We start from the raw sequence: 18,039 nt of genomic DNA, 5'->3' as shown, positions 1-18,039 counted from the left end.
CTTTGCTAAACTGTATAAAATAGAGAAGGAAAATGACTGGAAATGAAGGATCCCTCCTCTCACTCCTACTCTAGTTCTGTTTTGACTCAGGAAAACACTATATTGATACACTTCTGTATATTTTCTTAGATATGTGCATGTGTATATATCAACCTACATATTTTGATTCCTTAAAAAATAGGACTTGATAATATCTCATTTAATAAAATACCTGAGGATCTACCATGACATTTAATAAACACTCTTTAATGGCTTCAAAGTAGTCCTTGATTTTTTTAAAGGATGGTCCCTGGGGGTCAAGGGAGGTTCCAGGTTCCCTGCCCCACCCAAGGGAGGGTGGAGCTGAGCAGGGAGAGAAGAAGCTGCAGAGGAGACTGAGGAAGGAAGGAGGCAGGATGGAGCCAGAAGGAGCCCTGGAGGAGGCACATGGAGCAGAGAGGCATATGAAGCTGCCTCTTGCTTCTAGGTCCTGGACTGGTTGAAACAGATGTGGATGAGAGACCCGAGGGGAGGTGACAATGGCAGCTTGTATCTTGATTCTGCTTTTTCTGTCCCAGAAGTGCTGGGTGCTTCTCCCCCTTTTCGATGGGTCCTCACCAGGAGGTGCCTTACACTTATGGCAGGTTTTTGGGCCTCAGAACTGTTCCAGGCAATCCTGCCTGCTCTAAATGGGTTCTGCCATCCGCCGCATCAACACAAAACATGTGAGACTTTAATGGGAAGCAACTTTCATACAATTAGTAAACATACAGGAAAGGCAAAGAACATAGTTTCTAAATCAGTCTCCAAAAGTTACCCCTCCCCTTGGGGGTAAAGTTACACCCAAGCAGGATTGGCCCAGAACAAATTCTTTGAGACTCAGACAAAATCTTTTTAATTTTTCTGATCCAGACTTTGCAAAAATTCAAGTTATCTCCAAGAATCCATCAAGGCTACCAGCAATTACCAGTTACTGCTGAAGGCTACTCTTTCCTTAACACCCAGGCATACATTTGCTAATTTAAACACCACTGCTCCACAGTCACCTTGCAAACCCCTCAGGCAGAGGTCAGCAAGTAGTGGAAGACAAAGCAACATATCATTGAAGAATCATTATTGCCTTTAGAAATGCTAATGAGACAGCAGAGATCACAAAAAGAAAAAAGGTCCAAAGTCCTAGCAACAAGAACTTCTGAGTTTCACAACAGCTGCCAAGTGGCCTCAGACGCCATCTTTGACCTGGCCACATGGCCCAACGTACTACCCAATCTTTTGAGTAAAATTGCTGCACAGAACAATTTGCACAAAATCAAATCTCTTAGCAAGTCACTACAAACAAATTACACACAGACACACAGAATCTTGGCAAAGCCCAAGCCAGTTTTCAACAGCAAATCTACATATGAAGCAAACACACTAGAGGAAGCAAAAATCACATTTGTGCTTATGGTAGCCAGTGCCATGGGGAAGCCCACTTTCCCCATGGGGCTGACTAACCACGGATGGCTCTGTCCTAAATACATTGGGCACCACATCTGTTACATGGCAGGGAGAGGGGCACCCCAGACCCCGCAATCCTGCCTCCTCTAAATAGATCTGCCATCCCACGCATCAACACAAAACATATGAGACTTTAATGGGAAGGAACTTTAATACAACTAGGAAACAACACAGAAAAGGCAAAGAATCTAGTTTCTAAATCAAGCATCCAAAGTGACCCGTCCCCTCGTGGGTAAAAGTCCACCCAAGCAGGACTGGCCCAGAGCAAGGCCCCAAACCTGCAACAAGTCTAAAGCATCTTCCAGGGGGGACCCCCAGAAAAAGAGCAGATACAACCAGACAAGCCCGGAAGGAAAAGAGCAAAATCAAAATCAAGACAAAACCCGCCATGGTCCCCTCCCCACAGGTCTCACCCACATCTGTGTCACCCCGTCCATGACCAAAAGGCAAGCGCAGTTTCTTCACGTGTCTCTCGGCTCCATGTGCCTCCTGCAGGTCTCCTTCTGGCTCCTTCCTGCTTCCCTCCTTCCTCAGTCTCCTCTGCAGCTTCTTCTCCCTGCTCACATTCACCCTCCTTTGGGTGGGGCAGAAAACCTGGAACCTCCCCCTTTCCTGGGGACCACTGTGCTAAAGTACCTTGCTTTGGGCCAACCCTATTTGGCTGGGCATTTGCCCATGAGGGGGTGGATAACTTTGGTGTTTGATTTGGGAACTTTATTTTTTGTCTTTTCTGCATTGCACACAAATTGTATTAAAGTTCCTTTTCATTAATGGTCTTGCACACTAGAGTACGCTTTATCTTGATGTGGTGGATGGCAGAACCTATTTTGAATGGGCAGGTTTGGGGCTCCTGGGGTGCCCCTTATCCTGCCCTGTGATGAATTGACTGCAATTTACTTTGCTTCTCCACTGTTAAAGGACATATAAGAAGCTGCCAATGCTTTACTTTTATAAACAGTGTTGCTATAAATATCCTTCTATCTTCAGGCAGAAAAGAAAGCATGCAGTGTTGATTCTTGAGATGGAATTGCTCTGTTAAAAGGCATGCACATTTAAGGATCTTAATGAATATTTTTCTCTAATTTAAATTTCTTTCAAGAGTACATGACAGTGTTCTAAAGTCTTGCTGTGCAAGGTGTGATCCTCTGACAAGCAGAATGAGTATAATCTGAAAACTTGTTAGAAAGGTAGAACTTCAAACCTAATCTAGATCCATGGAATCAGAATCTGCCACTTAACAAGATTTCCAGTTGACTCCCGGGCTCATTAAATTTGATAAGCTCTGCTCTATATATTCCTTCCCTCTTTATATTTTTTTTCAAACTAAGAAATGTGTTTTTTATTTTATTTGGGGGGGGACTTTTATTTATTTTTATTTTATATATTTTTACATCATTTTTCATTTTTGCGCAATATGTGCATTTTCATCTTGGTTATATTTCCCATACAATTCCCACCCCCTTATTTTGGCCTTAATATCCCTCCTACACCCCACCCCCCATCTCTGGTTTATAGTTGCTTGTAGATTTTAATTTTTACTTTATTATAATTAGTCTTTTTCCTGGCCCCTTATTGTGGTTTTCTAAATTCCTGCTATGAGTGAGACCATCCGGTATTTTTCTTTTTCTTTCTGGCTTATTTTGTTGAGCATGATCCCTTCCAGCGCCATCCATGTTGCTGCAAATGGCATGAGTTTGTCTTTTTTGATTGCTGAGTAATATTCCATGGTGTATATGTACCACATCTTGATCTGTCATCCATTTTTGGGCAGTTGGGTTGTTTCCAAAGCTTAGCTGTTATAAATAGTGCTGCTATAAACATTGGGGTGCAGGTGCCCCTTTGAATGAATGATTCTATGTCCTCTGGGTAAATACCTAGGAGTGGAATTGTTGGACCATATGGAAGCTCTATCTCTAGCAGGTTGAGGACCCTCCACACAGCTTTCCATAGTGATTGGACCAGTTTGCACTCCCACCAACAGTGCAGGAGAGTTCCTTTTTCTCCACATCCTCAACAACATTTGTTGTTGCTAGCTTTTTTAATATGTGCCATTCTCACTGATGTGAGATGGTATCGCATTGTAGTTTTGATTTGCATTTCCCTGATTACAAGTGATGCTGAACATTTTTTCATATGCCTGTTGGCCATTTGCATTTCCTTTTTGGAGAAGTTCCTTTTTAGCTCTTCTGCCCATTTTTTGTTTTTGTTGAGACTCTTCAGCTCTTTGTAGATTTTTGTGATCAGTCCTTTATCATTAGTGTTGTGTGCAAAAATTTTCTCCCAGTCGGTGGGGTGTCTGTTTGTTTATTATCTCTCTTTTGCTGTACAGAAGCTCTTTAATTTGATGTAGTCCCAGCTGTTTATCTTTGCTTCACTAGGTGATGTGTCTGTAAAGATGTCTTTGAGGTGCATGTCATGTAGTGTTTCACCTATATTTACTTCTATATATTTTATAGTTTCAGGTCTTATGACTAGTTCTTTAATCCATTTTGACTTGGTTTTTGTGCATGATGTGAGGTAGTGGTCAAGCTTCATTCTTTTGCATATAGTGACCCAGTTTTCCCAGCACCATTTATTGAACAAACTTTCTTTGTTCCATTGCATTCTTTCCCTCTTTAAAGAGAGAAAACATCAATCCTTTTAATTTTGTCCATTCTCTTTTATTTTTCAAGCACTTAACAACTATTTAATAACAGTTCCTAGAATTTTGCCTGGGCTTTTTTTTTTTTTTTTTTTTTTAAATAGAAGAGCAGGGGTACAGGCCAGAGATGCAGGGGTGAGAAGATTTGCAACAGGGTGGTCCCCAGGAAAAGGGGGAGTTTCCCTGCCCCACCCAAGGGAGGGTGGAGCTGAGCAGGAAGAGGAGAAGCTGCAGAGGAGACTGAGGAAGGAAGCAGGATGGAGCCAGGAGACCTGGAGGAGGCGCGTGGAGCCTAGAGACAAGTAAAGAAACTGCGCTTGTCTTTTGGTCGTGGACTGGGTGACACAGATGTGGGTGAGACCCGTGGGGAGGTGACAATGGCAGCTTTTATCTGGATGTTGATTTTGCTCTTTCCTTCCGGGCTTGTCCGGTTGTTTGTGACCCTTTTCTGTGGTCCCACTAGAAGATGTTTTAGACTTGTGGCAGGCTTTGGGGCCTTGCTCTGGGCCGACCCCATATGGATGGAGTTTTACCCACGAGGGGACGGGTCACTTTGGGTGCTTCATCTAGAAACTAGACTCTTTGCCTCACCTGTATTGCTTCCTAGTTTTTATTAAAGATCCTTCCCATTAAAGTGTCATATGTTTTGTGTTGATGCGGCGGATGGCAGACCCATTTAGAATAGGCAGGTTTGCGGGGTTGGGCTGCCCCTCTCCCTGTCCTATAACAGATTCACCAGAGACAGAGCGGGGAACAGAACAGGCAGACTGACGAAATACACTGCTGAGGGGAGCAGCAGGTGAGGCAGGAGAGGTCTGCTCGCCTTGTGGGTTGCTCCGAGGCCGGCGGGGATCGAACCAGTGCTGCAGAGGCTGCAGACAGCTTCTCAGTGCTGCGCTCAACCACCTGCATCACCAGCGAAGCCCTAGCCTAGGCTTTTTGCTAAATGCATAGATTGACAATTCACAGAATATTCCCTTTATGAATATGAAGAGATAACATTTTCTCTAACCTTTTGGCATGCATTTCATTTTCCAAGATCCCTTAAGGATTATTGACTATTACTTAACAAATTCATGGGCTGGTTGCTTCTATTTTCTGGGATATAATTTATCCTGGTTGAGAGACTCACATTTATTTAGAGCTGTGAGATTATCTCTTCAATCCTCACTTGTGCTTAAATCTATAGGGAACTTCACACATCATCTGGAGGAACCATCAGAAATGTGTGTGCACCCCCTTGAGGACTACTGCTTCAGGGGAACCTGTCACAGATGCTCATGGAAATTTGATGTTAATTTCATTGGTTGCTTCTTTAGGCTTTAGGGCCTGGGGGTTGCCTCTTTGACTTCTACCTCTCACCAAGTCTCAAGGCAAAGAGCTCTCAGATTCCTGTCTTTGGAGAAGGAAGGCCGAGTTACACTAATTGGAGTGGATCGTTCCTGGATTCTTGCCTAATGTGTGACCTTCTCTGGACCAGTTTTTGAGTTAATCTTTGACCTTTATGCTATAAAGAACTGTTTTTTGAGTGCCTACTGCAGTCCAAATTCTTTTTTGTAAAAAAAATATTTATTTATTTATGCATACAAGAACTGGGGTGTAAGCCAGAGGTGTTGGGGGTGAGAGGATTCACTAGAGACAGAGCAGGGAGCAGAACAGGCAGACTGGCTGAAATACACTTCTGAGGGGAGCAGCGGGCGAGACAGGAGAGGTCTGCTGCACCATATGGGTCAGCTCCCTGGTTGGGAATTGAACTCATGCTGCAGAGGCTGGTGATAGCTTGATAGTACTGCCTTTAACCCCTGAGCCACCAGAGAGGGCCCAAATTCTTCACATACATCCATTTTCTTAATCCTCAAAGTAGCCTCAAAGACAGATACCATTATTAGTCATTTTTCCAGGATGAGGATTGGTAATTGACTACATGATAGTAAATGGTGGGGTCTGACTTGATACTTCCATACCTTCCATTCCCTATACCTCCTGCAGGTGATCAGCAGAATTATTGGGACCATCAGCAGCAGAATTGAAGGTTTTCATGCATATCACCACTTTGCTACTAAGTGAAGAGTATTAGAGAAAACGTTGCCATTTATTGGGTTTAGTAAATATAAAACTAAATGACTCTGTCTATAAACATAAGCAGCATTCTTGGATCTATTTTTCCTATGAATATTTTGTTTCCTAGGGGAGCTTAAGGATGAGAGCTGACAACAGTTCTTATTTCTAGATTTACTAAAAGAGTAAGCCATGGCGCCTCCCTGGTGGCACAAGGAGTTGAGACACAACCTGTGAAGTTATCCACAGCCACTGCAGCACGAGTTCGATCCCCTGCCAGGTAGCTGCCCACATGACGCAGCTGACATCTCCTGTCTAGCCTGCTGCTCCCCTCAGCAGTGTATTTCAGTCAATCTGCCTGTTCCGTTCCCCACTGTGTCTCTGGTGAATCCTCTCACCCTTCCCCCACACTTCTGCCCTGTACCCCAGTTCTTGTATGCATAAAAATAAATAAATCTTAAAAAAAAGGAAGCCTATTGCATTAGTGGAAGAGCTAAAATGCCCCTATTTGGTGAGTTTTTCCTGGCTTAAGCCCTTATGGAAGTCTATGAGTGAAACATTTAGAAGGAAACCAAAAAATCTTATGAAATTATGAGACAAAAAAATTACTGCAAAGAGGGTGAGCAGAACTGCAGAAATAACCATATTTCCATATTCTGTTCTTGGGAAAGAGAACTCAGAGCTTCTCTTGAAAAATGAAATGATGACTTAAGTAATTTGAAAAGTAAATTAAATTGGAACATTTGACCATCTATTAAATTGTTAAAGATAATATGCATAAAAGAGGAAAACTTGACTTTATATTCATAAAAATCAATTAGTGCAAAGAGCTTATTTAACTCATTAATTAATAAAGGAATGAATAAGATGCTACAACTGATCCCCAGCAGAATATTAAGGAAAGCACAAGTAGGCCATAAAATCTGCAAATAGATGCAAATGTATCTATTTCCGCAGGGTAGGGGAGAGAAAGCAACTGTTTTTTCATGGACAAAATTTTGTCTATAGATAAAAAAATGAAAATTTGCAACATATTTGTTACCTACAACTTTTAGTTGTAAAATAGCTCAAAGACACAAGTCCCATAGAACTAAATAATTGGGATGAATGCTCTGAGAACAGAGTTTTTGTTGAAAAGACCTATTTCAAGGTCTTTCACAATGTTTTCCTAGATAGGAGATATAAAACCAAAGTTGATTATTCCTCTGATTGTCTAATGTTCTTGTCTTTCTTATGTAAATGAGAAATACTATAAAATATGATTTTACTGCAAATGGAGCAATGGTATGTACATTTCTTTTGGATAGTGAAAGTTAAAGTTTTATTTGCACAAGCAGAAGATTAAAGCAGTCATTGAGAGCTCTGGTTCGCTCTGGGAAATGGATGGAAGACTTTGAATCCTTGGTGGGTCTGGCCTCCAGGTTTGCCAAATGAAGTATCAAGAAACCTTTCAAAGATTTTCAATGTTTCTGGAAATCTACCATAAATTCTTCTAAATCTTGGAACATGTCTTGTTTTTGAAATCAGGTCCTCAAATCAGTGTCTCCCAGATGAGCCATTAATTTTCCAAATTGTTCTTTTATGATTGTTTGATCCAAACTTGTATATAGTTTGTGTAAACTCCCTCTTTTCACTTATTTTCTGTAATATTTTCATCCTGAAATTCAAATTGCCTTTCTATGACCAGTTTAAAAAAAATATTGTTCAGATGAAGCTCATATTCCAATCAAAGCTATACTTCTCAAGGTGATTCATACTCTCAGACTTTCAAAAATGTGCAAACATTTATCTTGTTGCTAATATACCAGCAAAGCCTCAGCCACACCAAAGGCCAGAAATAAAATTATAAAATTACCACAGTGAACTAATTAGCATTGCATGTAGTTTAAAAAAAAAAAAAAGGTAGCTATTTTTTATATTTGTCACATGAAAATGAAGGGTGGAGTTTTCACCTTTAAAACCCAAAAGACTGACAGTTTCTGGAGTCTTTAGAGACTCAAAGAATATTAGTACTGGCAGAATGCAACATCATCTTTAAGAAATATAAAAATTGGCACTAGCAAACCAATTGCTCTGCATGAGAAAAGGAATTGAGTGCATTTTGGCTTTTTAGCTCTTTAGAGCAACAAAATTGCTTCCCTTCTGACTGAGAAGCTGTAAGAGTAGCTCTGATAAAAAAGATCTCTTAAGACAACTTCTTCTTTTAAAAAGCCTTGATTAAATTGTTTGCCCTTAACTGAAAATTGCGTACTGCAATGAAGTACAAAATTGCATTAGTGTCTGCACTTTCTCTCCACAGGATTTAAAAGCTAATGTTGTTGGGCTGTCACCTCCACTCCTTTAAAGCGTCCTGCTGAAGTGACTTCACGCTTGCAGTGGAATTTATCACTCAGGAAGGTTTGGTCTGTTCCTTTCACAAAGCTGAGGTTGTCAGTCAGGAGCATGGTAGAGAGGTGTGGAAGTGGCTCTTGATGCACTTTGTCATCTATTTTTTTCTCTGGTTCTCAGCTTTTCCACATGCTGATGCTGGCTACTAAAAGCATTTTTCATGCTTTATGCCTAGCAGCCGATCTACTTCAGAAATAGACAACTGTGTGGCAGCCACAGAGAGGAAACAAAGCCCAGGAAAAGTGGACGTGGTGTGCTGGACCCGAATCCCAGCGTGTCTTTTACAGGCGTGTGACCTGGGATGAGTCACTTCTTCCTTCTATTCTTAGTTTCCTCATCTGTAAAACAGGGAGCATCATATTAGTACTTACCTCTATGGGTTACTTTAGGGATTAAATGAGCTAGATTTTGCAAAGTGCTTAGAATAAAGTTTGGCACTTTGTACATGTTATATATTTTAAGTGAATTAAGTAAAAAGAATTGCTTTCAATTGTGAAGGCTAAAAATAAGATGAATATGTATGACAGGAGGTTGGGTAAGTCAGCTGTAGTTCATTCACACAGGTGTATAATGCAAGTATTAAAGGAATGTGGCATGTTTCCCTTTCAATATGGAGAGATCTCCAATGGAAAAAACACTATATATATATATATTATATAGGGCATTTTTCCATTGGATCTAGATGTATATAATATATACATGCATGCATGCATGCATAGAACATGCACCTGCAACACAGAGACTAGGGAATTTGTGAAGCTTCTTTTTTGTTATATACCCTTTTGTTCTACTAAAAAAAAATGAAACCAGTTTCAGTTATAACCTTTTCAATAAAAATAAAGTTAATTATGATTTTATTAGGGAAAGGGATAATTTTTGATAAATTTCAAAAGGTTAAGGACACAAATTTAAATTTGTTCTCTAATAGGATAAAGACAAACGTGTGATTCTGAGCCCTTTTCTGGTAGTCTTTGTATTAAACACAATTTTAGTGTTTTCTTTGGAAAGTGAGAGGTAGCACTGGGAATTCTCACCATCATTCACTTCTCCAAGGCATGATTTTGGGCAGTGCTATAGTCAATAACTCACTGTAATTGAGGCACATTTCATTCTTATAAATTATGAAATTGCATATGCTTCATCCTGCCTATCCCCCCATCAGGAACTTCTGTTCTTATTTGGGGGAAATGGATCCAGGTTAAAGGAATAACATAGAACCCAAAAGTGAGCTGTCACAAGAGAAACACAAACTGCTAATAATTCCTTATGAGCTATAGCTAGGTTGCCCTAAATATTTTCCTATGTGTCTACTGTGATACCTATAATTCCCATGACAGTCACTCCTTCAGTTTAGACGCCACAGCCTTGGATTTAATAAAGAGGAAATCAAAGACAAAAGGTGAAGAAATTGGAGTGAGGGTTATGTAGCTACAGTGAGTGTGAACTTCAAGTAGGATAGCATCCATCAGTGAAAAAGACATTTAAATACTTTGTTGAGTGGATGGAGCTGGAAGAGACTATTCTCCGTGAAATAAGTTGGAAGGGAAAAGAAAAACATCGGATGGTTTGACTTGTAGAAGGATTATGGAGGAACCAAACAAGGCATCAGGAAAAAAAAAAAAAAAAAAAGACAAAACTAACAGGCAACTATAAATTGGAGACATTCTGCAGGGGAGAGAGAGGGAGAGGTATCAAAACAGGGCCGGGAAGAGCACAAGAGATTATGGTGATGGTTCACAGGTGACTTGGTGGTGGGAATTTTATGGGGACTGCATTTGAGAGGAGAAATCAAACACTGCACACAAGAATGAACGATGTAACGGTGTGTATATATTAAAAAAAAAAAAACAAATACTTGGTTGAAATTAGGTTTTGGACCTTTCTGATATTTTTGTATGTTCACTGTGGGAGTAAGTTACCATTTCTGAACCTCATTTTCCTACTCTGCAAAGTGGTAATACTTGTATGTACACTAATTCAAAAAACTTTGCCTTGACATATATCCCCAGAGCCTAGACTAGCACCTGACAACAGGTGCTCAATAAATATGTATTGAATGAACAAATGGATGAAATGAGGTAATATAAAGCCACTTGAATGTAGGCGATGGCCAGTATATCTTAGTTTTCTTCCAGCATCTGCAAGCATATGACAAGCTTCTTCAATATGTGTCTCTATCTTCATGCAGATAGAGAATTATGGACTCGAAGCCCAGATCAATAGCTTCTTCAATGACTACAATCAATAGTGGGTCAATGGACTACTGTCAGTCTAGTGGTGAGTTTCAAGATTTTGCATGGCACATTTTATTCTCCATCTATTAAACGTTTTTGTCATGTACTTGAGTAAGAATATAAATGGTGTGTGGTTCATCAAATATTCGTATGATATCAAGCTTCAATAAAGAATATAATGAAGAATCAGAAGATTTTGATTGATTAACTCGAGGGATTGTATTAAATAAGATCAGATTTAAGATAAATTTCAGATCTTGCATTTGGGTCCAAACACCCTAAAAGCTTATGAAGATGAGAGAGAAGACTTTGTTTAATAGCTCACAAGCCTAGGAAGGTTTTGTCTTCAATAAACTCAATACGCATCAACTTCAAAGTTTGTTTTCATTAACCAGGTCATTCCATCTTGCATTGTGTTAATGAATAAAGGTTATCAACTCAAGTTGCCAGGGCAGGGTTCCAATTTACTCAGTAATTCCTAGGAGGCTACATTTCATCCTCAGAGTTCCAGTTCACAAACAATATATGAAAACTAGTTCGAATTTAGACATGAGTGATTAAGATGGTGAAGGGGCTTGGCAGAAGATTTGCTTGAAGAAATGAAAAATATAGCCTGAAGAAAAATCTTAGAGGAAGGTAAGTTGTTGCTGTGATAGGGAAAAAAACAATCACAATAGGTTGACTATCTTTAATGGAGAGAACTTAGAGATTTCTTTTTTTTGTCTCAGTATAAGGAATAATTTTTATGGGTTAAAAACTCTCCAAAGATGGCTTGTACAATAGCAGTTTCCTTCACAGTAAAAAGAATGCATGTCCTTTTAAAACTCGGAAAATAAAAACTGTTGAAATATAAACACTTAATATTTTGAAACCACATCATCTGTTTAAACTCAAGTGCATTGTTGAAAAAGGTTGAGTTTAATAGTTCACTAAGTTTGGCAGGTGTTCATGCAGAGGTTGGTCCCTAATTTAGCAGTGAAATTAGACAGGATGGCACTCGGAGTAAAAACACGTTAGGCCCCTTTGAAATCTGAAAGCCTGTTATTTTATAAATACAAGAAGAATGGATTCTATTCAGATGGTAGCACTAAGCCTCCTGTGAATATGCGTCCTAGATCAACTCGTGGAGTTGAACAGACTCTATCCACAGCTGGTTAACTAGAATGGAGGAAGCTGATGCGGTTGCCAGGCAACTCAGGTTTGGATAAATATGCCTCCCTTTTCTAGTGTATCAGAGCAGTGGATAAACAAGCATTCCCTCGAGTATGACTCAATCTTATTCTATGTGTATACTTATAAAATGAATGAAAGAACTACTGTCTAGGTAATTGGTGGCAAAAATTTCTGTAAATAAGTAATATAATAATCGAAAGGCCCAAGATCGCTTGATCCATCTGCAAGTGTCCTTAATCCTACATCTTAAAATGTGAGTAGGGGCCTCCCTGGTGGCGCAAGGGGTTAAGCAGAGCACTATGAAGCTATCCTCAGCCTCTGTAGCACCAGTTCGATCCCCGGCTGGCCAGGGAGCAGCCCACATGGTGCAGCAGACCTCTCTTGCCTTGCCTGCTGCTCCCCTCAGCAGTGTATTTCATTCAGTCTGCCTGCTCTGCTCCCCACTCTGTCTCTGGTGAATCCTCTCACCCCCTGCACTTCTGGCCTGCACCCCAACTCTTGTATGCATAAATAAATAAATCTTTAAAAAAAATAAATGTGAGTAGAACTATGTCTCTGCAACACCACATTTATCTCTGAGTAGGTGGTATCTGGAGCAGGACTGGAGACAGAACCATCTAACAGAATTGGTGTTGAGTGTGTAATTTATTCTGTATTTGTTCTATAACTTGGAGTTAAATTGGGATTTCTTCTTTCCTTCCTTCCTACTTTCCTTCCTCTTGGACCATCGTCAGTAGCTGCTATCAAGAATGAGATCAATTTCTGGCAGCAATGAAATGGTTGTTTCCCCAACTATAGTGAAATATTTGAGGGCATTTATTTTTGCATTTCACAATGTCCAGAAAGCACAGAGTACTAGGTATTAATTTATTATGATTACAAATCAAACATGTCCTTAACTTATATTTCCCAAACTTATGGGCACAAATCTATATATCTATATGTAAAATATGCACAATAGTATATAAACTAACAAGTACACCTGAAATGATGCAGATGAACACTCTGAATACATTTCTTGTTATCATTGTGACATTTTAAAAGTTAAGCCAAGAAAAAACTTTCTATGAATGTGGTGAAAAACTGTTTTTAAAAGACAGTGAAGTTTCAAAATATTATGTTTGTATTTCAACACTTTCGTCTTTTTTTTAAATGACATGTATTCGTTTTATGATGAAGAAAACCATCATTATTTTACAATAAAAACAACAGGGTAGATTCCAATTCTTCCCAGTGGAAAGGATGTTATTTGAGGGTGTTATTTGCCTAAATCATGCTCAACTAGCCCCTATCATGCTCATTTAGGTGAGGGTGATGGAGCAGAAATCCAGAACACTGAGGCTGAAAGCTCCCTAGTCCTGTTCTGCTGTGGAGCTGGTCTGAGTTGAGGGACTGGCTGTTATTTTTATCATTTTGGTGGCCCAGGAGCCTCCTGGGGTGGGGGTAGGGGGCTGCTGCAACCGCTACTCCCATCTCCCCAGCCACACAGTCTCCTCCACCCCCAACACTTCACTAGCAAGATTTCTAAAGTTTTTGTATTGCCAAAATCTTTGGGAGTCATAAGATCCAAAAAGCAGAAGAGGAAGGTGTTGAGCAAAAGTTTTCCTTTAGCTTAGAAAGGAGAAATACTAGATTGGATATAAAAAGAGGACAATCAGATCGTCTGAAGGCCACTGGGTGAGTGCTAAGTTGTCTCCTTTGAGCAGGCATTAAAGATTCTGTTACTACATTATTACAAAATCTAGGGGTTATGCTTTATTACCCTCTTTATTTGCAGTTAAAGAAATTGAGGTTCCAGGAGGTAAGTGGGTGAGACAAGATTTCTCAGTCTGCTGGATGCAAAAGCCATTATGTGACCTTTGGAGAAAGAGGTTTCATTCAATGTAAATCACCCCTCCCTTGCTCTCAACAATTCTCTTTGACATGGGCAGAGATGTTTCTACTTAAATTAAGACCTCCCTATCATTTTCATTCTTTTCTAGGTTACTAAAGATAGGAGCCTTTTTCTTTAAAAAAAAAAAAAGGAGAAGATTTATTTTATTCATTTATGTATACAAGAACTCAGGTACAGGCCAAAGGTGTGGGAGGTGGGGGTGGGTAAGAGGATTTACCAGAGACAGAGTGGGGAGCAGAACAGGCAGATCTACTGACATATACTGCATCGGGTGAGACCGGAGAGGTCTGCTGAGACCTGTGGGTTGGCTCCCTGGCCAAGGATTGGGGATCAAACACCTGCCCACAATAGCTGGTAATAGCTTGATAGCACTGAGGCTTTAACCCCTGAATCACCAGGGAGCCACTTGGCAAGGTGCCTGATACCCAGCCCAGAGGTATGGAACGAAGCTGATAAAAAGAAGACCATTGCTGTATTATTATCTGCATAAAGAGGAAGTCAAGAAGGAGTTTCAAGCTTATGAAGACCTGGGGTTTGATTTTACTTCTGCCACTGGATTACTATATTGGGAAAGTAATTTAATTCATCTGTGCTTTGTTTGTCTTGAAGTAACATAAGTAGGTTGGGTTGTGTATTCTTTCTTTATTCCTGATGGCGCCTTCTGGCCCTAACCTTCTGTGTCTACAGAAAGGTTTATGTTTCCATAGAGAAGAGCAACATTCTGCTAGGATACTCAGTTCATATCACCAGGAGCACCTGCCAGCATCTACCTAACTCAAATTTGAGATGCATAATTGAATGCTTTTAGAGCAATATCATGCTCCCAACAAAAAATTCAGGGAAGTATACAGAAACCAAACCCCAAGCAGGCATCCTTGACAAATAATCATGGGAACTCTGGAATCAACTTTCAAATAAGAGTAGCTATTTATTATAATCTGGTGGACTTAGCCTGGAGACTTACTAACAAGACTATAACAAGGGAGAAGATCTTTTATCATGTTTGAAGGATGCTACATACTTAATGGAGGTGTGAAAACCTTCACATTCAGAATCTAAAGAGTATACAGGGTCCTTTTAGGAAGATGTTGTGGTGAGCAAAATGAGAAGCATAATACTGATATGTTTGTATGTGCATTCAGGAAAATTTTTAAAAATCCAATTAATTCTTAATTCAAGACGTTGTCTTAGTAACTACTATTTCAAGATACTCAGTACTTGCAACATAATTCATAGCTTCACCAAGGCAAGAGAAAAATAGAAAAAGACAGAACCTTAAAATACCTTTGCCAATTAAATCCCGAATTATTTTTGACTCTGAGAATAGTCAGTCATTTTATTTAAGCTGGGAAGAACACATTGATTCTTCATGCTTCCACTTACATTTTCATTATTTCACAGTCTTCAGTGTGTTTGGGGGTTTTAGCTAATCTCCTTTACCTCCAAATCCAAGATGCTATAGATAGATAATAAGACTAACTTAATATTGGATCGTTGCCTTGAAGGCTAATGCCAAAATAATGGAGTTCATGACCTAAGTCACCAAATTCCCATAATCCCAGAGCAATCTCAAGAAATATATAACATCTGAAAGCAAGTGCTATAGTGGAGGTGCAAACCACACATCCCAACCAGCTAATACTCTCTTGTTAACTCTTTGTAATAAGAAGTTTATGGTAAAGGGTACAGAGATCAAGATGACTACACAGATTTATGCAAACTGCAAAAGTGCATTTAAAATTCCAGTGGCTGCCCTTTATTAAGCCTTTTTTTTATGCTAACTTTGTAACAGGGTGGTCCCCAGGGAAAGGGGAGATTCTAGTTCCCTGCCCCACCCAAGGGAGGGTGGAGCTGAGCAGGGAGAAGAAGCTGCAGAGGAGACTGAGGAAGGAAGGAAGCAGGATGGAGCCAGAAGAGACCTGGAGGAGGCACATGGAGCTGAGAGACACGTGAAGAAACTGCGCTTGTCTTTTGGTCGTGGACTGGGTGACACAGATGTGGGTGAGACCCGTGGAGAGGGGATAATGGCAGCTTTTATCTTGATTTTAGATTTTGCTCTTTTCCTTCCAGACTTGTCTGACCTTTTCTGTCCCTTTCCCATGGTCCCCCACCAGGAGATGCCTTAGACTTGGGGTAGGCCTTTGGGCCTCAGTACTCCTGCTTTGGGCCAACCCTGTTTGGCTGGGCATTTACTCACGAGGAGATGGGTAACTTTGGGTCCTTGATTTGGGCACTTTATTCTTTGTCTTTTCTGCGTTGCACACTAATTTTATTAAAGTTCCTTTCCATGAAAGGTCTTGTGCATTAGAATATATTTCCTCTTGATTAAGTAGATGGCAGAACCTAGAGTGGGCATGTTTGGGGGTTCTGGGGTGCCCCTCACCCTACCCTGTAAAAGCTTCTTGTGGAAGGGCTTATTCTTAGTTACTGAACAGTTACCTCCAGCTCCCTTCCTCCTGATATTCCCACTCAGAAGCTCGACACCCCAACATTTGCTTTTCTTTTTTTTTTTATTAAATAATAAATTTTATTTTTATATTCCCCCATACAACTGCACATGCCCCATTCTGACCCCAATCCCTCCCCTCCCGGCCCCCACCCCCCAAAAAGTGTCTCTGGTTCATAGTTTTTTGTTGATTTTGATTTTCACTTTCTTATAGTTATTCAACATTTGCTTTTCGTGAAGGTGACAAGCACGTTCTGCTGGGTCTTCCAAACAAAACTTGCTGTTCCTATGACAAGGTATAGATATGCTTGCAAGACCTTGAATATAAATGTGGCCACCATGAGGCCACAACATAAGGAAAAGACTTTCTGCATGAGCACATTTCAGGGACATATGGTGCTGGACTAATGCCAGCAACCACTTTACCTCCACAGTTTTAATATGAAAAAAAAAAATCAAGCCTTATTTGTTTAAGACACTATAATTTGGGTTCTATGTTGCTTGGAACCAAAGCATCCCTGGCTGCTAAAGTGTTTTACACACATTATTTATAATTCCCAGACCACCCTGCAAATGAGTATTCATGATTATTATTATAAATGATGATGGTTATTATTATTCATTAGTATATTATATTTTATAAATGGGGAAAGTGTGACACTCAGAGTCTGAATGACTTGTCCCGGACAACACAGTGGTCTCATCACTTTACTAGTTTTTTAAACCTTTTTTAAGATTTTTATTTATTTATTTATGCATATAAGAACTGTGGGTAGGTCAGAGGTGCGGGTTATAGGGGGCAGTGAGAGGTTCCATAAGAGAAAGAGTGGGGAGCAGAACAGGCAGACTCACTGAAATCTACTGCAGAGGGGAGCAGCGGGTGAGGCAGGAGAGGTCTGCAGAGCCATGTGGGTAGCTCCCTGGCTGGGCATCAAACTCATGCCACAGTGGCTGGTGATAGCTTGATCGTGCTGAGACTTTAACCCCTGTGCCATCAGGGAGGCCCCAGTTTTTTAAACTTTTGAAGAAGTTTAATTTACTGGCTAAATGTTAATGGTTCACTTATGACATTTATAGCATTCTCCTATTTTCTCTTTGTGTGTGTGTGCGTGCATGTGTGTATGTGTGTGTGTGTGTGTGTATTGTATTATTTCCACCTTGAATTTAGGTTCTTGTCTAGATCTACTGTAACTGCCTTTAGGCCCTTATTTACTCAGTGTCCTCTTCTGTAAAATGATGGTCTGTATTAAAATTCAACAGGCTCTTCCTATATTCTATGATGCAGAATGTTTATATTTGATGGTGAGCATCACAGCATGAGTGTTTTTGTTTGTCTATTTTCAAGCCCAGATTATTTTACTCATGACAGTAATTCTATTTAGTAAGTATGGTTAATTTATTATTTTTTAAGATGTATTTTTTATTTATACAAGAGCTGGGGTACAGGCCAGAGGCACGGGAGGTGAGAGGATTCACCAGAGACAGAGTGGGGAATAGAACAGGCAGATCTACTGAATCTACTGCTGAGGGGAGCAGTAGGCGAGACAGGAGAGGTCTGCTGTGCCATGTGGGTAGCTCCATGGCCCACTGGAGATCAAACTGGTGCTGGAGCGGCTGCAGATAGCTTCATAGTGTGGTGCTTAACCCCTTGCACCACCAGGGAGGCCCTGGTTGTGACTTTAGAAGTTGACATTACATTTGTGGAGAAACCCAGGAGCTACAACAC

General features: G+C 40.3%; 1 protein-coding gene across 2 annotated transcripts in view; it reads right to left on the bottom strand.

Moving 5' to 3' along the window:
- CAP2 (cyclase associated actin cytoskeleton regulatory protein 2) overlaps positions 1–2,012 on the bottom strand; it is a 154,780-nt gene extending 152,768 nt beyond the window's left edge. Inside the window, exon 1 of one of the 2 annotated variants that reach the window (XM_054698331.1) lies at positions 1,893–2,012. Coding sequence is in view for 1 of the 2 variants with exons in the window: in XM_054698330.1 (XP_054554305.1) it covers positions 1,897–1,916 (20 nt within the window). In the remaining variant the exon portion in view is untranslated. The remainder of the gene's footprint in view (positions 1–1,892) is intronic. The other variant, XM_054698330.1, reaches the window with a different exon arrangement.
- Between the last annotated feature and the right edge of the window lie 16,027 nt (positions 2,013–18,039).

This window comes from Talpa occidentalis, unplaced genomic scaffold (assembly GCF_014898055.3).
Source record: "Talpa occidentalis isolate TD23 unplaced genomic scaffold, MPIMG_talOcc4v2.1 talOcc4.2, whole genome shotgun sequence".
Lineage (NCBI taxonomy): Eukaryota > Metazoa > Chordata > Mammalia > Eulipotyphla > Talpidae > Talpa > Talpa occidentalis.
This window is presented reverse-complemented; position numbering and strand designations above follow the sequence as displayed.